Genomic DNA, 27,414 nt, shown 5'->3' with positions numbered 1-27,414 from the left:
CAAATCCCAGTCGAGAGGAAACCAATCAGATGACAAAGTTAGGTGAGTTACTCACGAGCAAACGGTCCTTGATTAGTTGGTCATACGTTGCTAAACCCGATCACCGATCAAGCATTGCATATTACAAACTGGATTAGCTTCTTTCTCGGTAGACCCGGGGTAGATCTCTGGTGTGTGTTAACGGTGACGTTCACGCTGGTGCATTCGTGCCGTATTCCTGTCGCGTTGTAATTAGAATTTATTGTTTTTGTACTCGACCAAGCGTACGTGATCGCACGCGCGGTCGTAAGGAAAACACGGGGAAGAAAAAGGGACGTGATGAAGAGAGAGAGGAGATGGAGAAGAAAAGATGGGGAAAGGAAAGGAAACGAGGAAGAGGAGAATCGAGTTAGACGCGCCAATGTCAAGAAGCAAACGATAAAGGCCAGTAGGCGACGTTGGCGATTCGATTTAAAAGTAAGCGTTCTCCAATGAGATAATCAAATTACGTTGATTCCGGATCTCGGAGCAAGAGAGACAGAAGGGCCGTACGTGTCGTGAACGGCGTATATTGTCCATATGCACGTGCCACGACGTTGGCACCCAACGACCTGAACACCTTTTAAAAATTACGATACTCTCGCCTGGAAGAGCGTTAACGGTCTAACAGAATTTCAACTTGGTCTATTCCGCTCCAAGGAAAATCGATTATACGTTATCCGTTATCCGTTATACGCTCCGAGGAGGAGAATTAATGTTTCGTCGAAGAAGCATGATTTAGTGAAATTTAAAACGGTTAAAATTCCTCTTCCCGTTTAATAGAATTTTTACACTTACGTGCATAGTAACGAAGTGATTCATTGCTACGTACATGTTTACCCGTTTTATCGATGCGAGATCGCGATTGTTTTCAGTAGAATCACGTCGTATATATATATATATATATATATATATATGTGTGTGTATGTCGGCTGACATGTAAACTCGTTACGATGGGTACGAGAGTGCGCAATGCAGACGAGAAGGATAGTTTGAGAAAGGAATTTGTTTTACGTTCTCAAGTTTTACGTTCATTCATTTTTAAATAAACCGCGTTGGAGAGAGTGTTACCGCGTAGAGATAATGATGATGTTCTGTTTAACCAACAGCGTATGTTACAATGAAATCTGCTTTATCAATTGTGGGAAAACATGTAATCTACAAATATGACGATCAAACATTGACTGTGTTTTTCAAATTGTCGCACTTTCGTGATCTTTTTCGTATAATTTCATTTTATTTTTCCCTCCGTTTTATATATGGATATATATTCAGCCTCGTTAGCCTGGAAATTAGATTTTGGATTGCAATTCATTTTCATTCTCACTTTGCACCATGCCGCACACATCGACTAAAGATCATATCTCTACTTGATCAACTTTAATCGTTGTAATTCTTCAATACATCGTTCTTTAAATAACGCGTTAAATAATCAAAGATTTTCTACCATATCGATGTTTCAGAACATGTGACACCAAGTCTTCCCTATACCTCGTATGTGCTCACGCCCACATAATTACATTAGATTAACCTACGCGTTGAACTAATGTGTTGAAACTAATTATTCTAATTACTAAACTTACAATTTCTTATCTTTTTCTATCCAAAAACTTTGACACCTTCTTGTTCTTTAATTTATAAGTTCCTTGATTATTTGATCCTATCTGCCATCTCCTGCCTTTTTCAAACTATCTGCTATTTTTCCAATCCTTCTACGTAGTCTTCTTATTTCACACAATATACATTTTCTTTTCTCGTCTGCCATTAAAAATCCCAATAACTGTCCATATTAGCTCTCACCATATTTTACAACGCACCCTCGCTGTTATTTATTTCTTAGAAGACACCTGTGTTATTTTCTTGGGTATTTCAGTTATTGTATACATCCGATACGTTTGTATAGTCCTTGTATTATGCCTTATTACTTACTGCAACTGTCCCTAAGTTAATTCGTCACTCCCTAATGTCTTTCCTATTTAGCTCCGCAGGGAACTATTCAAGTTAGAGATTATTTACCTGACCTGGCTTGAAAACCGTATCGGCTTTACCCCCCAAAAAAAAAGTCACAACATGGTAAGTTTACTGCAGCAATATCCTGTAATCTTTCAAACAAACAGTAACCTGTAATGGAATTATTTGTAAGGAATACGTTGTGAGCATTTGACGATCACCGATGACTAGAAATCTCAAAAGATGTGATCTCGGTAAAAATTGTTTGTTTAACGCAATGATTGTCCTTCCAAAACATAATCATTTTTCTCTCTGATATACTTTCAAAAGTAACCAAAAACGAAGAAGACATTTAAGATGTTTATTATTATACCTCTACCTTTTTTTCTAAGGTAACCTGTTCTATCTTTCTTCTTTATTACCTTCTCTATACATTCCTTAATAGCCTGCTTTTCAATTTTTATTACTTTCTCTCGAATTTTAGCATTCTTATTCTACACTTCCTCCGACAATGTATATATATTGTTTGTGCGAAAAATCGTATTTCAATAAATCATTACAAGGTAAAAGGCCGAATTGCTTTCCAATTTCGACATCTGTTTTCTCGAAATTTAGTGCTATTGTTCTCATTTTCCCTCCGCTTCCGACAATCTATACCCCGAAGTATTATTTCGTCTTTTACAATCGTGCACAAGGTTTCGAAAGAAATTGAGAAAAAAAACAACACGCGAATGAATTCAGATACGCGTATATACATTCTTGTGTACGTAGTTGAGGAGGTGCGCGAGGAGCCTGGGAGAAAGAAGATGGGATCTTATGCATCAGGGTACCCGCAGCCACATCCGTGTCCACTTTTACAATTCGTGTCCGTGAGCAAACGTATCGTATGGCATCGCATCATCGAAAAGTACTCGTATCGTACAACACATGGTTTTCGATTTCGTCATAGAGGAGGAGGCGAAGGAAATCGTGTCAGGCGCCCAATCGAACGCATCAGCGTCGCGATCGAATTGTACGCGTCGTTGTAGATATTGTTGCGAGAGTTCGGCGCGAGCAAATAGTGCGATCGATTTAATAAGACGTACGGTACGTACGTACGTACGTACGTATATGCGTGTTTCCGTCGGAGGCGAGGGAATTCGCAACACAAGGCATAACAGTAGAGCTGATGTACGGTTATTCACGCAGGTGTAGCATCGTTGTTTCACACCTGTTCTTCTTTCGATCTTTCGTGCAAACCGATAAAGCGAACTTTCCATCCGGTAAGGTCTCCGTCGCGTGAGATCGTCTCGTTCGGAGGAAATTCGTCTGGCCGATGGCGAGAGTCGTCCCGTGTGCACTTTTATCCCTTTGGCCGATCAATTTCAAGAACGTAAATGACAGGAACGACAAACAGCAACGCAACACGTCAACGCAAGGCAGGTGCATACGTACATAGTCCGGACGCGCGACTCTTTAACGACGTTGCTCCGACGGTTTTCCCGGAGACGATTAGTATTCCCCGATCGTTTCGAGGCTAGAACTTTGCAATTTGAAGAAATGCAAAACAGACGTATCTCCTCGCTGCCTATCGATCGACTCACGACTATTAAACTTAGTTGAACAATTGCAGTCTCATCTCGAAATTTTTTCCTCTCACGCAGATTTTCAAATAACGATAAAAATTATTGTGTCAACGCACGATGTAATTAAGAAAGAGAATGAGTGTCATTGGAAGAGAGAGAAAGAAAACGTATGAAACGAAATGAAAATATATCGGATATAAATGAAGATATATCAATAAGAGTAGAATAAAGAGAGGAAAGGAAGAGTGTATCCATCACGGCTGGAAACAGCCGGAAATGCACCCGTGTAAAATCATTGTCCCTCGACTCTTGTACCGTGACGCGGAACGCGTTCCTCCGTGACTGGTATAATTTGTCTGGAAATCATCTTCCGATGTTCTCCCGGCAGTCCGAAATAAGAGAAAAGGTGGGCAGAACGCGGAGTGTTTCCTGTTTCGTCGTTGATTTCGCGACACGCTCCAGTTTCCGTCGCGAAACCAACGCCAGAGTCGAATCCTCGATAGGCGGATTCGAGCGTTCGGAGCAGTGGTGCCAGCACGCGGTGCTGTGTGCACGCGCGCCACCGTTCAGAACCGATATAAACGGGGCAGGTGAAGTACACAGCTGCTGGACAGCTGGACAGCTGGACCGATATTCGTTTCCAGGTAGGCTCGGCTTCAGTCGCAGTACATACTCGGATAAGTCGCGAATATATGTCGCGATCGAACGTCCCGTCCTTTATCACGCGTTTCTCGTCCCTATTTTCTAGCGACGAGAAAGCTGCCGAGGCGAAGAATAACCAGCTGATTCGATTGTTTCGCACGAGCGAAACTCCACTGTCTCACCGCTGAGTAAAATACTCTACGTCGAATGTTTGAAAACGTGAAGTTTGGGGGCGCCAAGTGTTTGAACTGCGCTGCGCTACGCTCTTCGACACGCGTGTCTGCGCGTCTACATCCTGATGCACACGCATCTCCGACCAACCTTTGGTATTTCGAAACCATTCGGATGCGACTACACGCACGTACGTAGGTGCGTGCGTGTACGTGTGTATAGGTGGGTCACTGGAAACCTTCGAGGACGGATCGTTTTTCCCTGGAGTTCTCACGGAAAGACGAACGCCAACAGCGACGAAAAACAGCGGATTTCCAACGATCGTTGCCGCGCGTACACGCCGCTTTGCACCCCTGTTGGCAATTATCGCGAGCAGGGGCGATTGCGCAACGTATCGGCGCGATACGGCTGACTCAGCCCGGGTGAAATGCAGAGCGCGGGTGTTCCCGTACGATAGGCCGTGCGTATTTCGCAAGCCGCGGAGCTCGCAGCCGAGTAGGCGGCCCCCCCGCTGCTACTTTCCTCCTCGAATCGTCCGGCTAGAATTCGCCTCGCTTTCATGGAACAGCTCGCGACGCGAACGATCATGAGCAAAGCTGTTGTTGGTCGTAACGATGCGACGCGATCCCGGTCATCATCGATAAGAGAAACAGAAAACGGAAACGAAGCAGCCGTGGGTTCGTCGTGACGCGAAGCGAGAGAATCGCGCTCGTCCTCGTCTTTTCTTTCTAAATACACGCGTATCAGAAAGAAGAAACGTGGATTAGTATTCACGAACTGCGGCTAGCATCCGGTTAAGTGACGACAGCCGCTCCTAGCGATCGCGTGCGCGCACGACCACGCTCGTGCGCCTCGCCGACGAGTCTCTGGCTCGATTCCATTTTCCGCTTCTTCGCCGCTCCTTGACGAGGTTCGGTCAACAAACAGTATTCGTACGGCCGTCGATGGCAATCGATCGGGCCAATTTCAACGATATACACGCCAAACTTTAGATATCAATTCAGGATCGCGAAACGAGCAAATTTGTCCTGTATAAGTCAAGAGACACTCGCTACGAAAGCTGTAGGACTAGGCAATGCATGCCATCGAAATGACTCAGATTTATCACGTATACTACTAAAGAAAATTGTTGTGTTTATTGCTAAAAATCATAATTGTAATTACTACGCATGTTGCTCGAAACGATCACCTATTTCAATGTTATTCATTCCTAACTCTTAATAACTTTGGAAATAAAGATCTCTCGAAGGAAGGATTTGCGAGCATACTTCCGGAGGAAGAATTTATTTGTTTCAAGGTTTTGAATTCATATCTGAAGTTTGGCGATTTAACCTGGCGTACACCCTGTATACAGCGACACTATTTTTCCGTCGAGTATTTGCTGTTTTGGCTCAAGTATTTATTCTCCGTCGTAGAAACACGCGTCACGCGTCCGGTCAGTCCTGTCTCTCACTCTCTCTCTCTCTCTTTCTCTCTCGTGCAACGTAAACAACGTACATATTTGATAACGCGCGATAAGATCGAAGATGAAAATTAATCGATCATCGCGCAGACGATCGCGAGCGCGATAAGGTCGGCGGAAAGTCGGGCGTTCGAGTGATCGGCCGACGATATATTGCGACGGCTAGACGATATCGGGGACACGACAGATATCGGTGATAGACAGGAGACACGGTTAAAAGGAAATCAAACGATAGGACAGCGGTCAACGATCGTGTCGTGGGGATTAACCCTTCGCGCTGGCAACTGGTCCGCGGACCATAACGAGAGAGAGTGACCGTATACTACAAATAATTCGTCGCTCTCTCTTTGACCTCGTCGGTATATCACTGAATAGAAATTACTAAGAAGCAATAAATTTATCATTCGTTTTGCCTCGGTTACATTTAAATATACTTAAAACTGAGAAAAATGTTGCAATAATGGGGCAAAAAATTCTCGACGTGCGTGGCACGTCATTCTAGCGCAAGAGGTTCCATCACTCGTGCTGTTAACTGATTGCGGACCATAACGAGTGACCGTATACAATAATTCGTCGCTTTCTTCTTCCTTTGAACTCGTCGGTATGATATCACTGGATAGAAATCACTAAGAAGTAATAAATTTATCATTTGTTTTGCCTGGGTTATACTTATATATATATATATATATACTTAAAATTGAGAAAATATTGCAATTTTAGGATAAAAGATTCTCGACGCGCGTGGCACGTCATTCCAGCGCAAGCGGTTGAACGCGCTAGAATCTCGTAGTTTGCGAGAGAGATAGCGATTGATAACGAGCGAGAGCGAGTCGAAGGAGAGAGCGGAAGGGACGGAGAAACGAACAGGAGCAGAAAAAAAAAAAAAAAGAAAAAGACATCGATTATTCGTACGACAGTCGAAATTCTAACGAGCGATTGACGCTCACTCCGGAGGCCGATGGAACCAGAAAATGGTAAAAAAGAAGAGAAAAAAAGATAAAGAGGGAGGCGAGCGTCTGCTACGTCGGGCGAGTACGTAAACAAGCGCGGTGCACGAATGCACGAGGCTGGCTGGACGGCAGTGTGTAGCGCCTGTTAGAAGATAAACACACATACGTGCACGTGAACGGTTGGAGAAGGAAGGATAGAGACGGGAAACGAGGAAAGAAGAAAGAGAAAAGGGAGCAACGTACAGGGTTTCAGGGTTAAAGAGGGAGAAACGAACGGCTGCATCGCGACTGGCTGGAAAGGCAGCGTGTTTACGTGAGTTAGCGGAGTAGGGAGAAGTCTCAGCTGAGCGTAGTATAGAGGTAGAAGGACTGAGGGCGAGTTAGTTGGCAGTGAGCGCTCGTCGAGCGAGCGTCGTTACGACGTCGGCCGATAATGTCATCTCGTGATCGACGAGCAGACATCGGAGCTTGAGGAATCGTTTTGTAGACGCGCTTACGATACGCGAGGTTAAATTCTATCCATCCGATAGAAGAGCAGACGCGTAGTCGAAACGCGCGCGAATAATTTTCAAAATATTTGCCCGTTTGTAAAGTGCTTTGGTACGTGTTCTTTGTCTCTTCCTACCAGTGAACACATTGCAAAGTGCGTGCATATTAAATATTACGATTGCTTCTCTTGTTGCTGATCGTGTTTGCGGAACCTGATCCTCGAGCACGCATCACGCGCCACGAAGAATCGTTGCTCACGTGTTTGCGATTTTGCTTCAGAAGAGACGTGAATCGCCATCTCGTACGTGTTCTCGATCATCGATCGTTATTGCCTCCGTCTGCTGTCCCAATCCTTTGAACTCGCCTCTCTTTCGCGCATCTACGACAAAGCGGGCGCAGCGCGCGCGCGCGCGGTGCCGTTACTGCCACTGATCGTCGTCGTAGCGGTAAAAGAAAAGCGAGAGGCGAAAGAAGGGAAAAACCAAGTGGCAAGTAGAGTGGAAGAAGAAAACGAGGAGAAGAGAAAAGAGATTGGTCGGACGAGGTGCAAAAGGAGAGAGGTACCAGTCGTAAACAAGAGAGAAAGATTCAAGGTCGCGAGGAGACGCAAGACGCAAAATATTCTTGGCGTGCGTGACTGACTGTTTTCTACGAATCGTTATTTCTTTACAAGTGTCAGTGTATATCGGTCTCCGGGCGCCGGTGACCGAAAAGTGAGAAGTGTGACGCAAAGAGGTTCTCTTTAAATTTCAAAAATGGTGCCGCAACAGCAAGATGGTCTCTCCAGTTCGGGGATAGTTATGTTTGGATCATTACTTGTGGATAAAAACTCTGCGACACCGTATTCGGACGCTACGCAGGTACGTGTAATTTTTTTTTTTTTTTTGGAACGAGATACCCCGAGGAACACGACGTTCGTGTCTGTTTTGTTATCGCGTACGTGTCAATATATTTTCCGTGGTTATTAGATATTATTAACAAATTTAAAGTTGACAGTAAATGGTATATTGAGAGATATACGTAGTATGATTTATAGTTGATACCAATCTTTTTTGAAAAACGCGACAAGAACAGCGCGCAAGACCAAGAGAAAGAGAGAAAGAAAAGCTAGACTATTGTTTTATTAATTGCACATTCAAATTCACGTTGTCATGTGTTATCGGGAAATGGAGAAACGTTACGACTTGAGGTAAAGTCATTGCCAATATCGTTTTCAGCTCGCGTTTCCGTTAAACTGTAAGAAATGGCGTACCTTCTGTTTGCTATTCTTTCCTTTCTCTTTTTCTTTCTTCCTTCGAAGATTAAAAAGAGAAAGAGAATGTTTGTGCGCGCGCGTGGGTAGTTTGGTGGTCATTGCACGGTTATTCTCGCTGAACTGTTTTCACACAACAAGCAAGGATATACATACACAGTTATTTATTTTCGTAGCGACAAACCGTCGAGCAGGATAGATTATTTTTCTCCCAGTGTTTGTTACTTTCAGTGAGTTACTTACTTTGGATTTCTCAATGGTTCTCATTAAATTTATTTCAATTACTGTCCCTACCTTTCTTCCCCTTCGTTTCCATCCGTGACTATCGATCTTTCAATCAAATTTGCCGATCTCACAAATTATTCGTCTCTACGTCGAAGAAATGCGACGTTCCTGCCGATATATATATATATATATATATACATATATTTCGTGTCCTTCGTCTCTGAGAATCTGTAAAAGGAAAAATAATAAATTAGTCAGAAATTGGAAATACTTTTCTATAGAAAAGAAAAGAAAAAATTCACTTTTGAATAGATACGGATTAATTCTGATTATGCATGTTATATATTCACGATCGATCGTCTGTGTATACGGCTCGAGTGTTTCGAATAAATGTGATGCGTGCACACCATACGTAGGTAAAGTGTCAGCCCGCTAATTGCATAAATACAGGTCAGATCAAACGATCGCAAATATCGGCAAGTTAACGAACATTTTCCGGGAATATATATATATATATATATATACATCGTGTACGTTAAAAATTTCAATTTCAAGGAAAGAAAGAAAAAAAAAAAAGAAGGGAAGGACATGGAGGAGCAGTCGAGTTCCTTTATGATATTTACGCGTCACGTGATCATCGTGCCACGAGTTGCTGTATTCTCGCGCACACCTTCGTAACCTACATTCTACCCTTTCGATTTCCACTCTGGTGCGTGTCGAATAATCGGCGCGATATCTAAAAGTATAATGGGCAGAGATTGCTCGCGCACGCTACGTGTTATCTACCTCTCGATGCGTAACTTACCATTTAATAAGATATGTAAATCCGCGTCATTGCACCAGCGTGTAGAACGCATGCGGTCGTCACACACAGACGCGCGATCGTTGTTCTTTCTACGTTTTAGACGTATACGTGTATGTGTCAACTTGCGCGGGCGCAAATATATGCGTTTGCACACATACGTGCATACGTTCCGCGTATTTACGAGCGATATCTTTTACTCGAAAGAGACGACAATTTCTCGCGAAACGTGAACATACAACACACAGTTTAGGGACACGTTGGTCTAGGATAATTTCCGATAATTTTCTTCTCTCCCTCTTCTGTTTCAGACCAAGAAGAACAATCCTAATCACATCAAAAGGCCGATGAACGCGTTCATGGTTTGGTCACAGATCGAACGGAGGAAAATATGTGAAATTCAGCCGGACATGCATAACGCGGAGATCAGCAAACGGCTTGGAAGACGTTGGAAGACGTTGGACGAGGCGGAGAGAAGGCCGTTTATCGAAGAGGCCGAGAGACTTCGACAGTTGCACATGGTGGAATATCCGGACTATAAGTACAGGCCAAGGAAAAAAACGTCAAAGCCGACGGGTGGTGGTAACGCCATAAGCACGAAAGCAAAGGACGGTGCTAAAAAACCACGGAAATCGGCAATGGGATTAACACACGGTAGAAATCATCACACGCGGAACAACGACAGCAACAACAACACGCAAACCGGTAACGCAAGTACTGGAGTGGTCGGTGCAACGATGAAGAGGTTACAAGGTCACTCCAGCGGCCACAAGTCTGTATCACGTTTGAAAGTCAGACTGGCTCTAGACAAGAGACCATCGCTTAATTATATTCCTAATCCTCCGATAGTCACCGCTAAAATACCGAGCAGCCCGTCGTGCGTCACGCCAGACTCCCCGGAATCGGCCAGCTTTTACGAAGACAATTTCCTCGAGTGTGGTTCAGTTGCCGGCCAACTCCCTGCCATATCCTCCGTTTCGGTGGAGAAAACCACCGTCAGACCCGGTGCCACGGCCGCCGTTTGCAAGATCAAGCGAGAACCGAGTTTCGAGATGGATTACGAAACTACGTTCGAGCCGAAGGACCGATTGCTATCCTCGGTCGGACCTGTTGTCTCGAATGCAACCGCCCCCGCCACTGTTACCTTCTCCACGTCCGAGATCAACGATATGAATCTGCTTACGGAGAAGAGTTTCCGCGTTCGGACACCTTGCCACGGCCACCGTAATCATCATCATCATCATCAGCAGCAGCAGCAGCAGCAGCAGCAGCAGCAGCAACAACAACATTCACTGCCACAGCTCGATCGTCGATCGAGCAATTTCATCAAAGAGGATCCAGCAACGACGACGGCTGCGCCGACCACCGCCATTCTCGCCGCCAAGTCGATCGAGTCGGGCATGGAAATAAAAATGGAGTTGGACATGGACATGGAAATGGATGCCGATCCGTCGACGCCCGTTGCCAACACCGACATCTGCGTCAGCAGGAGTAACAGCGCCGAACGCACGTCGTTGAAACGTTCATCGAGCATAGTTACCAGGAATTCCACCGCGATTCCACCTACCATCGTTTCCTCTGCGATCCACGGGTCCTCGGGTCTAGCATCGACGAATCCATCAGCCAGCGATGCGATGTCTAGCGACAATTCACTGGACGACGCCACCGACAGCAGCGCTGTCGCCATCGTTAGTGACGTGAACATCGCCACGACGGCCGTGAAACTCGAAGAGCCCGGCAACAACCCGAGCTTGGCGGATCTTTACTCGTTGACGGACTTGCTGCAGATACAGCCGTCCGATTTTAAGATCGACCTCGACATGGAGACAATAACCACCGACTTGGACACGTTCGAGACCGCCAGCTCCAGCGGATCGCATTTCGAGTTCTCTTGCACGCCGGATGTTACGGATATGTTATCAACTATCGGCGTAGGCAACGACTGGGTTACGTTTTGATAAAAACCGGGAATCCATCGTACGGCGGCTGTGTTTTCTCATTCGACGCGTTTTGCAGATAGTCTTGCGTTGAACTGTTTCTCTCTCTCTCTGTTTACGTATTCTCATATAGTCCTCTTTTCCTTTTTCTTTTTTTTTTCTTTTTTTTTTTTTTTTTTTTTTTTTTTTTTTTTTTAAACGCTTTTTTGTCGTTTTTTTACTCTATCTTCAAGACACGTTCGGACGACGTTATCAAAATGCAGCTACGATCGAGGTTCTGCACTGATCTATGAGTTTGATTCGACAATTTCGTTGTCCTCGATGTGTACGCGGTACTCGTACGTCTTCTTTTTTTTTTCTTTTGTATATCTCTCGTGTAGTATATTAGATCTAAGAATTATCTTTTAATCTGAACGGCATTACTATAAAACAATTGATAGAACAGAATTATCGGATAAATCCCCTTTTCCTTTTTTCTACAGTTTTGTACGAGAAACAGCGCGCAGAGCAGAGTGTGTACAGGTAACGACAGACTCGAAGCGAGAGGCGCGCGTACAAACTTTTTTCCCCGGACTTATAAATATGTATTCGTCGCCTGGCTCGTTTCGCTTCTGTTTCTCTTCGCTTTACTTTCTTATATTATTCGCATTTATTACCTGTGCCGCGTGCTCTGCGCAACTACGAAAATCCTGTTCTATCGATGTTACACACGATATATAGATATGTAGGTACCTACACGTTAGAACGAATCCTCGATGTGCGTAAAAACGTTTGATCTCATATTTTCTCTTAATCTTTAGCGTTGCGTAACGCTACGGTATGCACATCTAACGAGCAATTCGATTGCCAACGTGTCACACAGTCAAACGTCGCGATTATTATTATTTTTTTTTCTTTCTTTCTTTCTTTCTTTTTTCTTTTTTCTTCTTTCTTCGTTGGATCTCTTGTATTATATATCTCCGTTAATTTTTTTAACGGACCAACGCATCGATACACACTGATAACAACCCGCGTTATTCGAAACGTTATTGCCAACTGCGCGATTGCCAGTGTACCCACACGCGTTCCAAGGACTTAGACAGACCTCTCCACTGCCGATTAACGTAAGTACCCAGTCTTTTTTCGTTTTCACTCCACCGATCCTCTACTTACGTATTTGCTCAGCAACGCGCGTCCAACGACTGCCAAAAGAATAAAAATCTTATTATATACACGGTATCTTGCGTCGTTGTCCTTGTTTCTTCGATCCTACGATCGGTTGCGTTACTAACAAGTTTTCTTTGTTTTTTTTTGATATCGATGTATATTTTCCTCCCGGTATCGCCAATTTACCACCCGTGATAACATTGCCGAAAATTCGCTGTATATTCTTTGAAACGCAATGGATAATGGAGAAAAGGGATGCTTGATAGCGCGAACGAAAGAGAGAGGTGTACGGATGGCAGGGATAGAGAAAGAAAGTACGAAAACTATAATAAACGATCAGGGGAAATACGAAAGGACCAGAGTGTAACGTGACGACCGTTTTTTTCTTTTTTCTGTTTTCTTTCTTGATAATTTTCGGCCCTTTTGTCTTGTCCCTGCCCTTCTATCGTGCCTTCTCCGCTCTGTAATTCAATAGGCTGTGAGAATATCTTTCAGTGCAAAGGTACGTCCGATACTCGATCAGTTGTCGATAGTTGTTGTTGAAGAAGCAAGCCAAACGCCAATCACCGATAGTCACAAGAAAAGAAAAGAAAAAAAAAAAAGAAAGAAAAAATTTGCAGTGGATTTTGTCACGACGATTCGTGTCTCGTAGGTCGCGCGAAAATGATGGGATCGAACTCGATCCGACGAACCGACGCCGTTGAGAATCTTTCATATCTTCCATCGATTCGTTACGTGCCGTTTTCGAGTGTTTGTACACTATTCAATTAGTTTCCTTTTTCTTGTACACCGAAGTGAAATTACGCGCGCGTACGCTTTCGCCCAACGATGTTCCTCGAATGTTCAAGCTATTGTGTGTATATAAGTGACACTGTACACAGAAGATTTTTGCGATTTATTTTTTTTTTTTTTTTTTTTTTTTTTTGCGTGATCGAAGGAACCGTTGATAGCGAAATCGTGTCGCGACGGACAAAAGAGAAAGAACGGTTCCTACTTACTACGAACGGTATAAAAAGTCATAATCGTATACGAATCGTCGACGGGCGTTTGTAATTTATTCCCATAGATGTATAGTGATAAAGAAAAAACACACCAAAGTGCAATATTACGCGTATGCTATGGCTCTGTAAATGTGCAAAACGAGAAGAACAAAAAGAAAAGAAAGGGAAAGGACAATTGTTAACGAAAATATACGCACGCGGTGAACAACGGTACGAACGACGGTGAAAACGATCGTCGTTTTGGCTGTTATTGTTAATTGTTGTTGTTAGGAAGTGATATTGTATCGTTGTATGTATCTTGTGTGCATGTACACGTGTGTGACGCGAGAAACGATCGTTGTAGGAAATGATGCCAAAAGTCGTAGCCGATATTTTTACACGGGAGATTGAATGTTGCACGGAATTTTTTATAGCGACCGCATTTGATCGAAAATTCGTTTGAAATCGACGAGTAACGACGAGAGCTGTGGGATCGATAATAATCATTTTATCAGTTCAGGTTATTTTTTTCCATTTCTCTCTCAATCATTCGCTAATCAGTTTCATCGTTTGGTCGCACCTTTTTCACAGTTTCTTTATTGTGTTCAACATTTTCGATCTTTTACGTATGTGTTTAACTTTTGGAGAAATAATCTGTCTTAATCTTCACCAATCATATATATATATATATATATATATATCATCCTCTCGTAAATTTTCGTCGATTTCTGCAAATGAAAGGACAAACGACGTGTACCATGTATATTGCACGAGGAAAAAAAAAAGAAATAATGCGGAGTGTTTCACGCGTGTAGGAACACAAATGTCCAAGTTCTGCTGTATGTCGTAAGTTTAAGCTTTCATTATACATACACGTTTAGTAGAGGTAGTTAAGCTAACAACTAACTTTATATATGTATAACAAAACTGTACATTTGTATTTAGCCCCTTTGTTTATAACACTTATCATCTTGTTATTAAGTATCCGATTTATATAATTTTTTTATCAAACTTATTAAAAAAATATTTAAAAATAGAACGTGCGTTCTCGTCTTATTCTCCCCCTTTTTTGTTTTCCCTCCACATCTCCTCGTGTCCCAGATATATCCCTTCGTACATACATACACATAGCAGACGAATCGAGTCGCGTACGCACAAAGTGACAAACGTCGTACGCCAACTCGTACGCGAATTAGCTATGCTTGTAAAATCCAGAGAGTCCATTGAACGATGTGTCGTACAATTCTTCCGACTTCTTTCTACGATATATACAATTGCGTTTTCGCGATCGAAGCGAGAAAATAAATAAGCCTGCGACGAATCATTGCCGGTCGCGCTATGCTGCGCATATAGATCCGCGATAATAACGCGCGGTAAGACTATTAATAGTTGTCTGTCGGTGGATGAACAACCGTGGCAGCCGTTAACGTCGGCACAGTAGCAATAATTTCCAACAATTTCTTTTTTATTTCTCGTCGATAATCGCGAATTCGTCGACCGCTTCGAGGGATATCGCTCGTTTTATCTACGCAATAATTCCCCCTCCCCCCTCGGATCGCTTTATCTCGGCCGCTGTAAATTTTTCTCGCTCGTTCTCGATGGAAAGCTAGATTCGGCGGTGCATATTAACTCGCGCGTTTGCGTGTATTTTAAGGCAAACGTACGTACATGCGCGTTCAACATACTGCGTCGCCGGCAGCATCCGCGTAAAACCAAAACGAAACGCGCAGTCGATGTGTGGCAATCTACGGAAGGGAGAAGGAAGGAGAGAGAGAGAGAGAGAGAGAGAGAGAGAGAGAGAGAGAAGAAGCCAAACTAATCGACCGAACCAAAGTAAAATAATCGCTCAAGGTCTGTGATGGCGTTGCACCCACTCGTGCGCCAACACGCTTGCCAACACGGCCGTACTTCAACTGTTTACGTCGTTGCGAATCGACGACCATTATCTGCCAGTTTTCCCTTGCCTTCCTAACTATCGGCGAACGGTTCGAAGAAGGGAAACGCCAGAGAAGAGCAAAGTGCCGCGACGTCTAATCTCGAGAAACGAGCGAAACGTTCATCGTTGCATGCCGTATCGTCGTTACGTCTGGCCAGTTGCACACTGTCGAATTAGTCTCGCGTTCGAACGTACACCGTGTTTCTTCCTCGTTCGCGTTGTAACGGGAATTTCAATGTGCGATAAAATCGGCAATCGTGCCGCGATCGATGCGCGAGAAAGTAAGAGAAACATCCGTTGTTCCGGCTCGATGGACCAAGAGCAGTATCGATCTGATTCGCGCGCGCTTGTATTTGAGCCGTATTCTTCTGACGGAAGATCGAAGATGACCCGATGAATGGACTTGTATTATATTTTTCGCTCGCAACGTTTGAATTATGATTGATTCGCCGTGTTGAATCGTTATCTCGAAATAATTCACGTGGATCGGACGCCGCGCGAAATTGTATCGACTGTCGTCTGCTTTTGTTACAAGTATTAATATCGCACCGATTGCAACCGATACGAAACGTATGATGGCAGGTGGTTAGCCAATCACTTTGAAGCTCTGTCCTGACGTTCAATTCCTCCAGAAACGATGAAATTAAACGTCGATCGATGCCAATCGTTTCTAAAGCGGATCAGCAGCGGGTAATGAAGACAACAAGTGATCGTATTATGGCAGACTTTGTTACGACTTCTTGCCAGCATGACGAAACGGGCGAGCAGTGGCTCTTATTTAAACATATCTTATAAAATCAGATAATTATTATATGAAATATATAATATAATGCAAAATAATTATTAAAACATATCTAAATATAAAATAATAAATTCTTTTATATGCAAAGAATATAAATTTCAAAACAATATAAATTCTTCTGTTATAATATTCTTTTTTGGGAACAAGAAGCCCAACAGTCTCTTGTACAAAATAATTTTAACGATTAGAATTACGGGACGACCGGGGTTGCTTCAACGTCGCCAAGATAAGGCGAGTAATCCTTTCGATCAACGAACAAGAAATCCATTGCTCCGGCGTACGTGGAGTCAAACGTAGCGTGGGTCAGTTTATGAGGATCGATCGACGAGATTGATATGACGTGTGCACGATTATCGGCGACAGGCGAGGGAATTCTTTGAAAATCGTTTACTTTTATCGCGACGCCGAGTTTGATAGAGGGAAAAGGATGGAAAAGAGAGAAATGAAATGAGGAGAAAAAAAAAAAAAGGAAAAGGAAAGAAGGAAGGAAGGAAGGGGGAACGAAAGGAGAGAAGGGTAGATCGAACGCGAACGAATCACGGTGCGAGGATGCTGCTGCTGCTGCTGCTGCTGCTGCTGCTGGCTGCATACCGCGAGGTAGCGTATAGCTATCGAGGTCAATGGTTAGTCCAAGGTCCTGAGTTCGAATCTCGCGGTTGAGTTCAACGCGACTCGGCATTTCCTCTCGCGAACAACGATCCCTGTTCGTGGAACGCTCTCGAGGTCGTGATTCGCGTGCGCGACTCGCACAACATCGAGAGAACACCGTGAGTTTTCGTTTTCTCGCTAGCCGGTTTTCGCCGAATCGCTTCGTTCGTATATATATATTCCGTCGGGAGACGAAATTACTGCCGACGATCTGACGAAATGGAAACGGTGCAAATCTCCGATTGGAATTTCAAAATCGGAACCATTCATCGCGGTAGCTGTCGCCGCGATCGAGAACAATACACCGTTATGGGGGGGGAGGAGGAAAAAGGAATCGCGAGAGTTGTACGGAAAAGCGTTCGAGAGATCGATCGATATAGGCGAACGCGACGACGACGAGGTCGTGTCGTGTGCGAATCGACGCGCGCAAACATCGTAATCTTGGCGATAAAGCGGCGACTGATTTATTCGTCGATAAAAGCTTATTAAAAACACGTGTACCGCCGGCTGCTGCCAAAACCGGTCGGCCAATAGAACGATCTCTCGTTGAAGCGGCGGCGGTACGCGGTGAACGCTATGAATCACACGGACGGTTTTAAGTCGTACGTCGTAAATCCGACTCGGCTTGTTCTCTTCGTTCTCCTTCCCGATCCTCGCCGTCTTCGATCTTTTCTTTGTTTCCGCCTTTCGTTCGGCGATTGCACCGTGCCTCGTGCGCCACGCGCGGTGGTTTCGTTCTCGAACTATTCTGAATTTGACTAATTTGCCTATGGAATTTAAGTAATTTGATTGACGTTTCTGTTTTTCGCGCGGCGATTGGACGGCGACGAGTCGTGTCGAGTCGAGTCGAGTCGAGTCGAGTCGAGTCGAATCGAATCGAATGGAAGCGTGGGTGTAGCCGGTGTTGCAACGTATCGCCGTTGATAACCGAGTCTCGATAGAGCGACTAGTTTCGCGAAGAAAAATCGCGCCGGTTAGTCAGAGAGCTTGCGACATTAACTCGCGCAGCGTGATGCATGAGCGATTCCGGAGTTTGCACGCCGCGACCCACTTACTCCCGACTAGTTAGTCTCGGCGGATAAAAGTTCGGACGCGTTCTACCGCGTACGTACATCGCGTCCGTACACGTATTTACTCTCGTGTGAAGATAACATCGTCGGCGTGTGCTGGCGTGTGCTCGAATTGCTCCACGAGAGGATCGCCCGAGATTTGGCGGGAGGGATCCACGCGAGAGTACGATCGCACGCTGGCTGTTGTACCTTTCGACTTGGCGCAACGACGATCGCGTGTCGGCGAGAAAGGAGGACGCCGACTTCCTTTCGGCTTCGAGTCGCGAGTATCGCCAGCCCGCTCCATTCCGAGAGCCGTTATCGTCGATTTGCTCGACATGCTCTTATTGCGCGTTTAGTAATCGCGAAACAAGAATGTAATGTAAACACTCGGATAACTTTGATTTATAGAAACTGGCCACACTGGCTGTCGATGGGGAGTAATTTATGGATAGCGGGCATTGGCGCGTAGCATGGCTTTTCTTTTTTTCGATTGCGACGTCAGGGCCCGGTGATACGTCGAATCAATCTCGAGACACGGGCAACGTTTTCTCGAGATCATTTCAAGATCATTCGACCGACGAGCCGGCAGCTTCTCGATCCTTATTGACTGATAAAACGAAACGAGGGAATTTCTTCCCCCCCCCCCCACCCCTTTTGGTTAAAACCGCTCGAAAACGTAAGAATCAAGTCGGAGAAGATATGTACGAAAACTCTCGCCTTTGAGCGGAAACGATTCGAAGGTCCTGAGGAGAGAAGTCGAGGCCAGCCGAGGCTAGCCTCGAGGCTTTTTCGCGCTGTTCCCTTCTCCTCCAGCCATCCATCCCGCGTGTCCCTCCGTAACAGCGATAGCAGGAAGCTTGCTGTTCACCGCGCCACCTCTACCGGTTTTCCTTTTGCACGCCATTTCGCAACATCTACCCCTCCTTCTTCATTTTCTTTCAAACGAATGTTCGAAATGAACGTTCACTCTGGAGTTCGTTTACAATTCGTTGGCGAGTAACGCGCGACGAAGAATGCGATGCGATGCGATGCGTTGGGGACGGGTGCGAGAGCGTGGGCGCCACACCGGACGAAACGATCGTTCATCGGCATGGCTCGTCGGTCGAGGCTGAGGTTGCGGCTGCGGTTGCTACTAGCGTGAAAGAGAAACGAGATCCGCGGGGCGAGCAGCCGGCAAGCGGAGCGAGCTGGCAGCAGACGGCAAACGGCAGACGGGAACCGATAGCTTTCGCCGGAGGACGCTTGGCGATCACGTTGATCGGCAGCCGGTGCCCACGGTGTGTACACGAATCGAACGTGGCTCTAGCAAGGAACGAGCGACGACGAACGTACCGTGCATGCGATACGTGTAAACGCTGGAATTGAAGCTGGAACGCGAGCTTCGCCTCTCGAGGAAAGCGAGAGCGAAAAGCAACGGAAACAGAAACGGGAAATGGCAGCCCCGTAGGAGATGAAAGCGATTTGCACGAGCGTTGTTGGAAAATGGTACGAGCCTTACATACCATTACGGTCGTTCGTTCGTTCGTTCGTTCGTTCGTTCGTTCGGTCGGTCGAGCACCGAGCGCAGTTCCTTCCCTCTCGCTTTCGATTTGCGAGCGGGCTGACCGAATCAGCGCGTTGCAACGGCCGAGGTGGTACACCAAGGTTTTCCACGAAACGAAAATCAACCGATCGGCGTTGCGTAGCGCGTTCGTTTTCCACGATGCTCGAACCGCGGTGGTGCACGGCTCCGTGACTCACGTACGCGGTGATTCACGATCGCGCCGCGCTGCGACGTAGTCATTCGAGAAAGCCTTATACGCGACGCGAGGCCTCGAAGATCGTATGTACGTACAATCGTATTTCCAGCACGATCGTCACGAACGCGCGAAACCAGCCGAAGGAATCCTCGAGGTTGTTTGGACGATCTCGGCATTGCGTTCCGAATCAAGGAAACAGAGACGTTTCCGCTTGCTGTCAGCGAAACCGTGTAACGAACGCGTTTAGTAGAGATACTGGACTTTGGCGACAGAATCACTTTCAATTCTAATGTTGTTTTTAAGAATCCACGTTCTACGAATCTGTAATTCTACGACCGCTCGTCTGTAAGAATAGTGGCGCAGCAGGTTGTTACGCTTGCGTTCGTGAAAAAAAAGAAACGAGAATTCAACCTCTGAACGATCGCTGTCGCGGTTACGCAACGACAATCATCGGGCGGATGTCTGCCGACCGATTTTGTTACATATTTCGTTTCGCGACTATCTCCTTCTTTCGATCATGATGAGACACGATAAAGTGGCGAAGATAGCACGAAAAAAGGCCGTAAGGACTCGAGACGAAGTTGATCATTTCACAAGAAATTTTTCAAAAGAAATCTCTCCCCTCGGAGGAGGGACTAAAGAGGAAACTGGAAGGAGCGGAAGAAAGTGCGTACATCGAAGAGGAGAGGCGCGGTGAAACGAGAAAGAAAGAAAGAAAGAAAAAAAAAGAGGCAGGGAAAGAGGTGCGCGTACGCGTGTTAAAACGGTGAGAAAGCATGGAACGAGAGATCGCTTCGTCGCGGTAATAACGCTTGCTCTTGACGGCAAGGGCAAAGTACAAGACGCAGTTACGGTGTGCGTCCGGCTTTATCGCTATACCACCATGAATCACTTCGATCGTTATTGTCTTCTCGGACGATGCGGACGTTGCACGCGTTATCTGGGTTTTTAGGTCTTTCGGTGTGTATGCCGCCGCGATACCGCGAGGGGCGAGTTTTTCGTCTTTTTTTTCTTTTCGTTCGAAAGAGGGAGAGGACACACGCTGTCTGCAGCGACGAGAAATGGAAAATAGCCGTGGGTAGTTGAACGAAATTCGTGTGTCGCGCACGCGACTGACGAGAGACAAACTTGATGTTCGCTTGCACAACCAAGAACAAGCAGTGATTACGACGTAGACTTCGTCGATTCCCGATACGTTCATTGGGGACTCCCTCCCTCCTGTCTCCGTCGCGCAAACTTCTTCAGGTTTTTTTTTTTTTTTTTCTCTCTCTTTAGATTGGAAACAGACGAATCGAAACCTGTAATTTGCAAGACACGCGCGCTCCAGAGAGATAATCCCCCTGTCGGGAAGTGTTGTCGGCATTACGAACGCCGTTGCGTGGCAAACAGAAAGCTAAACGACGACTTGGTCGAGCATCAGAGAGACGATCAAGAGTGACAATCGTGACGTGCGAGGGACGTTTACGACGCTATCGGTTGTGATCCTGGTCGGTCTGTCGGTCGTCGAGCAAGCGGACCGTGAAGCTACGGCGCAATTAGGTTAGCTCGCTTAACGGCGAACTGACTGATTGCAAAATACCGCGTCAGCGCGAGCAATAATACTACCACGCGCGATAGCGCGCGCGTCGATCTACGCTCTAAATGCAAAAGTTTCGATCGCCTATCGCGAGACGCTGTGTCGTCGCTGTTCGAATGGAATTATCGCCGAGTGTATATTTGAATAATAGCGTATCTGACGGAGGATGGCCAAGTTGGCTGGTGCTGCAGTCAGCGTTTCAGAGCGGCGGTACGAGGGAAAGGGGCGGTGAATAATCAACGGTGCGATTCGATCGCTTGCGAAACCGTGGCGAACGTTAGCGGCGTATCGTCGCGCGCGAGACGGGGTCCATCGCGTGACGATATCTCGTTTCTCTCGGTGTAGTGGAGAACACGTAGTGGCAGAGGAACACGTGCGCGCGCGCGCGCGCGCGCATCGGTGCCCCGCGGAACGACGTGGTCGCGAGTCACAACGAAAGCAAACTCCGATCTTCCGCTACGGCACAATCAAGGCCGTACTACTGACTCAGCTCGACCAGCTGTTCGTTACAAAGAAAGAGCGCGCAAACGATATCGGAGTCTCGCAACCGCGTGTGCCTTAGATAGCGGCTTCCTGGTGACCTCGGTGCATTAGCACTCGCAATGCCACGTGTATGCCATGACTGCGTTGCCAGCTGCGTTTCCCTCGTTTGTTTGTGCGCACGGCCGACTGCGTATCGACCGTGCGTTCACCACCCGTTCGCCCGTCTCCTCCGCCTTTCAGCCTCCTCTCTTGTCTCTTATCGGAAGAATATTCTCTCGTACTATACGCCGACCGTCGATTTCCTTCTTCCTTCTTTCAACTCCATTTCCTTGTTTTCCAATCTCGAAAACAAACGATCCTTCGCAGTCTTTTCTTATTTTTTTTTTTTTTTTTTTTTTTTTTTTTTTTTTTTCACTCGATCGATTGGAACTCGCGCGAAGAAAACTTCGGTCGCGCGTATATTCCGTGTGTTCAGTCACGCTGAACGTTATGAACGATCGAACAATTAACGAATGGAAGACGCAGGGAAAGAAAATGTCAACCTGGTCCATGGAATGTTCAATTACGACGACGACGTCGCACTCGAGTATAAAAAGTTTTCGGATTGTTCTAAATCAGCGGATTTCTATAAGGCGATAAGCGTCATTAATTCTTACGACATACAAATATACATGCAAATATACATGCAACATACGTAAATATCAAACAGACCTAAGTCGATAGTTTCATATCGGTATCGCGGCGAATGCAACTGCTGCGTATTACGCGCATTTGCAATTGCAAATGACGAGTCGATCGATGAATCAACAAACGGCGATTTCGCGACTTTCGTTCTTATCTTATCGAGCGTTTATTAGCGAGAGTACAGACGCGTGTCGTCTCCCCGCGGTGGTATCCTAAGGTCGTCGAGGCTCTCGAGACTACTCGAGAGCAATGAAAATCTTTTCGCCGTGTTGATAACGCGCGCGTATCGCGTGTCGAAGCTGTTGTGTGAAACTTACTTTTTCAAAAAAAAAAGAATAAATTCGAACGACGGCTTTGCTCGTGATTGCGACTGCACGATTTCGTTTGCTAGACCCGTGGAATCTAAAAGATGTGAAGAGAGAGTGAAATAGCTCCAAGTATAGATCGTGCGAAAGGTGTTGGAGATAAAGAGAGAGAGGAGGAGAGGGTCGAAAGTGCCACAGGCAGGACTCGCAAGCATACGTGCAGGCGCATAAATTACGATGTAATTACAAGCTCGGCGATCGGAATCGTTTCGGTTAGGAGGAGCGGAGCGTATAGATCGGATCTCCGACGAGAGGAGAAGATCATGTGGCGGAGGTTGCTCGGTCACAGCCGGCTAAAGTTGCTCGAACGTAGGAAAACCCGTAACGAGTATCGACGAACGCAGGAAACGGTGCGCGGGGATGTGAGCCAAGTGTCGGGAACTGCGGTGAAATTACGCGGAGAGGAATCGGTTTACTACAGGTTCGACGTACGAACGAGATCGAAGAACAACTGAACGCTTCTCTCCTACTACTCGCTGCATTCGTATAGTTGTAGAAACGACTGGTGGTGTACGCGAACCGGTAGCGGAAACGAGCGGCAGCGGTAAGAGAAAATTTTAATCAAGGGCCGAGGGTGAAGCGCACGTAGCGTGAATCGGACACAACAACGGGAGATGTGTCGCGTGTCCGGCCATCGCCATCGCCATCGCCATCCCGGGGCCCTTGCGCGTCGTGCATTGCCAAGCCGATCGTGAAGCGTGATACGTTCTACGCGGAGGATCGAATCGAGCTGGAAACTCGATAAAATATTGTCGCAACGGCGCGAACGATTCCACCGTCGTTTGTCCGACTGGTCGGTCTTCGAGACGAAACGCGCGGGCGTGTATACCTCTCGCTCGAGCGGTATCGTGTCCGGGATTGTCGTTCGAAGAATCGAAAGTTCTCCGCGGGGATCCGTGACTCACGGTCACGTCGACGTCTGTTGCCTGGCAGGGACAATATTTTCACCAGAGAGTGGACGAATCTCTATTTAGCATGCGAGTGCGCGTGTGGAAAGACCGGCAGCGCGGAAAGTGCACGCTCCACTGGGCCAGACCAGACGCGCGCCGCGACTGGGGTCACCGGAAAAACTCTCGGCGCGTGAAACCCCATCGTTTCGCGAGGCCCGTATTTAAATATATTTCGATCACGTGGCTATCGATCGCGTGCCCGTCGTTCTAGGAAAACGCGTCGCTGCCAGAGCGCGAAACGATGACGACGGTGGCGATCGTGGGTGGTAGCAGGCGACGTACGTCGGTAGCAACGACCATGCTGATAGAATCGCGACGCGCACACACGCGCACACACGCAGAGGAGGGACGCGGAGTTCGCACGAAGCTCGACGTAAGCGTTGTCAGTGGCCTTGCCCCCTCCCCCCCCCCCTCGAGCGCAAGGCCAAAGTTCACGAGCGATCAGTCCTCTTTGCGCGGTGGTTTTGCAGCTCGCGGGCTCGTGGGGCCTCCGAAACCCAGCCGAATTTACATTTACTCGTTCCTCTCCTTTCCTCTTTTCAACTTTGATCGTTGCTGGCTCGTCGTTTGTCGCTCGCCGTCTATCGCCACTATCGGTGAAAATTTGACTTCCCTCGAATAATGAACATTGCCACGCGCGGTCGAAAAACCAACGTGCACGCGCTCGTGAGAGTCTCTACCTAGAACCGGTTTCTTTCCTTCCCTTTCGCTTCTCTCTACTTCTTTCTCCCCCTTTTTTTCTCCTTTTTCTCCCTTTATTCCTTCCTTCCTTCCTTCCTTCCTATCTTCCTTGTTTCTTACTCACAACCATGTAAATCAAGTTCGCCTCTTTTAACTTTCTTTGCAATCGTGTAAATCAAGTTTGCTCGTTTTAATTAATAATTACGTAGCCGTTTGCACGTACCCGTGTCCGCAACGCATATTTACGGGGCGACGAACGATTCGATCGATGGTTGCATGATTTCGGTAGTAATTCGTAAATTGTAATTAATTGTAGGGATGGGAGGGACACGAGAGAATGGAGTGAATCGCGTAGCGTCACATAATCTATACTAACGATACAATATATATATATATATTATAGTATTGTTATAGTATATATATTTAATAGTCGATTCACTCCATTCTCTCGTGTCTCTCCCATCTTTACAATCTTTCTCTTAATTACAATTTACGAATTATTACCGAAATTATACAACTATCAATCGAACCGTTTTGTCGCCCCGTAAATATAGCGGATATATATATATATATATATATATATATATATATATATATATATATGTATATATATTGTATCGTAAATATAGATTATGTGACGTTACTCCATTCTCTCATGTCTCTCCCATCTTTACCATCTTTCTCTTAATTACAATTTACGAATTATTACCGAAATCATACAACCATCGATCGAACGTTTGTCGCCCCGTAAATATATATATATATATATATATATATATATAAGTAACCATCACGAGTAAACGCATTATTATCTAAACTCTAACGAATCTAAAACGAAAAGGACTTAAAACGCAGGCAAACCGTTCAACTTGAACGAATATCGTGAAAATGTTCATACTCTGTGATACTCTGCAATAAAAACGCCAAGGAAATTCCGACTGTGAGAAATTCAACTGTGGGCGAGCCACACATGGGTAGAATCGGCGCAGTGCATCGGTGCAACCTTGAAGGGAACACGCGCACAACCGGCCGGAGCTATCGAAAATGTTCTCGGTTAGCGTTTGATGTTCCCGTGGACGCAATCGACGTACGCAGAGGCATCGTATACGCTCTATGCGCAACGCTCCTACTCTAATATGCATGTAGAAATTCGTTGTGCAACAACACGATAGGATAATCGCGGATCGAGCGGCACGCTCTCATCGACAGCTTCCCTCGCTTCCTTTGCCGTGGCAAGTAGTACAACACACATGCACGGAGGTTTTGCCGTGAGTTTGTCTCCCTTTGCTCCGCTAGCCTGTATTTCGTCGACCCATTCTCCAGTCGAATCTCTCGCCCCTGACACCGCGCTTCGTCCTGCGCAGCATTTCGCAGCGATTCGTCTCGACTCCCTTGGCCTCGCTCTATCCCAAGCTCTGCTCACCTCGGTTCATTTCGTCTCGTCTCGTCTCGTCTCGTCTCGTTCCGCGCTCTCCTCTCTTTTCTCCGCCGCTCCGTTTCCTCTTGTTCCGCCCAATTTCGAAGATCACGGCGTCATTGTTGCCGAACGATTTTTGATACAGCCTGTGAAGAGAGTCTGTGGTTCTTTTTCGATATGTTCCCGGAGGCTTCCTCACCGAGAGGGAGGGGACTTCATCCGCGATCTACATTAATTCTGGATGTCTCGTCCGCTGCGTGACGCGAGCGCGTATCGAACGTGGAAAAGAGCAGCGTTCGTCGAGTCCTTGAACATATCGATCCGGGGAGACGCGACGCGACCTTTACGAGAGAGCCCCGCCGTCGCCACTGCCAACCGATACTCGCTGCCCGATTCTTTCTACCCTGGCTCGTCTACCTGACTATCATCTCTATCTACCAATCTATCCAACAACGTAGATACTCCCTAACCGCTTCCCCTCGGTGCTCCGAAACGTCATCAAGTTTTCACACGGAAAAATCGTGAAGAAACGCTCTCTTCCTCTCTCGCGGCCAACCGCAGGCGTTCGCAAACGAAGCTTGCCTGAAGTTTATGAAAATTCGCGACGCCTGGCTAGATATCGACAAGCATCGCGTTGTGGAAAACTGCCGCGAGGAGTTGGGATGTCGAGTCGCGAACAGATGGTAAGAGTCATCGACGAGGTGGACGAAGGAGGAAGGGGTAGAAGAGAAAGAGGAGAAGGTGGAGGTGGAGGTGGAGGTGGAGGTGGAGGTGGAGGTGGAGGTGGAGAAGGAGGAGGAAGAGAGAGGTTGAGCGAAGATGGGTGGGAAGTGCGAGACGCGCAGGAGGGTGACGGTCACGGTGGTAATGGTAGGGTAGACGGTTGATAGTGGTAGTGGTGCGGAAGGCAGAGAGGCAGGGACGTAGAGCGATATACAACGTTGGCGGAGGTTAATGCCGCGATCCGGTTCAGGGGGCAGCCTCGGTGCCTTGCCTGAAAACAACGCTTGGCTGACTGGCTGGCTGGCTGGCTGACTGGCTGGCTGGCTGGCTGGCTGGCTGGCTAACTGGTTGGTCGGTCGGTCGGTCGGTCGGTCGGTCGGTTGGTTGGTTGGTTGGTTGCTTGGTTAGCTAGCCAGCTAGCCGACTGACTAGGTTATGGCTGACTGACTGAGTGACTGACTGACTGAATGATTATCTGGTTAGCCGTTGCGCACTTTGGACGTCTTTTGCACGATCCTACCGACCGATCGGCCGATTATCACTTACACCCGAGTCTACGGAGTAGCCTATGCCTCGAGATCGTTCGCAGGGTCGAGGAACCGGGTGAAAGGCGAACAGGGAAGTCCCAGCGCGTGCGTTTATTTCGGTAAAAGTGCGGACTCCAGGTGAGAAGGAAGGGGCAATCCACGAGCGAATTCGATCGAAAGTAAATCGAAGCTCGACTCTCGTCTCGTAAACTGGCACGGACGTGCGCGCCGTGTTTAGTCGA

General features: G+C 46.5%; 1 protein-coding gene and 2 long non-coding RNA genes across 4 annotated transcripts in view; 2 read left to right on the top strand and 1 right to left on the bottom strand.

The window, feature by feature from the left end:
• Nucleotides 1-912: 912 nt before the first annotated feature.
• Nucleotides 913-14,622, top strand: LOC122533320. Of its 2 annotated transcripts, none has more exons than XR_006307680.1 (2): nucleotides 913-935; nucleotides 12,184-14,622. It is a non-coding gene; the product is annotated as an uncharacterized LOC122533320 (long non-coding RNA). The 2 variants fall into 2 exon arrangements; XR_006307679.1 differs by having other exon boundaries at nucleotides 920-945.
• Nucleotides 7,153-13,690, top strand: LOC122533317. The gene is made up of 2 exons (XM_043662925.1): nucleotides 7,153-8,107; nucleotides 9,838-13,690. Exons 1-2 carry the CDS (start codon nucleotides 8,003-8,005, stop codon nucleotides 11,482-11,484), a joined length of 1,752 nt encoding a protein of 583 aa, XP_043518860.1. The 5' UTR covers nucleotides 7,153-8,002; the 3' UTR covers nucleotides 11,485-13,690.
• The window catches only part of LOC122533319, a 32,426-nt gene continuing 13,662 nt past the window's right edge, over nucleotides 8,651-27,414 (bottom strand). Inside the window, exon 4 of the long non-coding RNA XR_006307678.1 lies at nucleotides 8,651-8,952. This is a non-coding gene — a long non-coding RNA (uncharacterized LOC122533319). The remainder of the gene's footprint in view (nucleotides 8,953-27,414) is intronic.

The sequence above is a fragment of the Frieseomelitta varia genome, unplaced genomic scaffold (genome assembly GCF_011392965.1).
Source record: "Frieseomelitta varia isolate USP_RPSP 00005682 unplaced genomic scaffold, Fvar_1.2 scaffold_518, whole genome shotgun sequence".
Lineage (NCBI taxonomy): Eukaryota > Metazoa > Arthropoda > Insecta > Hymenoptera > Apidae > Frieseomelitta > Frieseomelitta varia.
The sequence above is the reverse complement of the archived record's forward strand: the minus strand, read 5'-3'. Positions and strand labels throughout refer to the sequence as shown.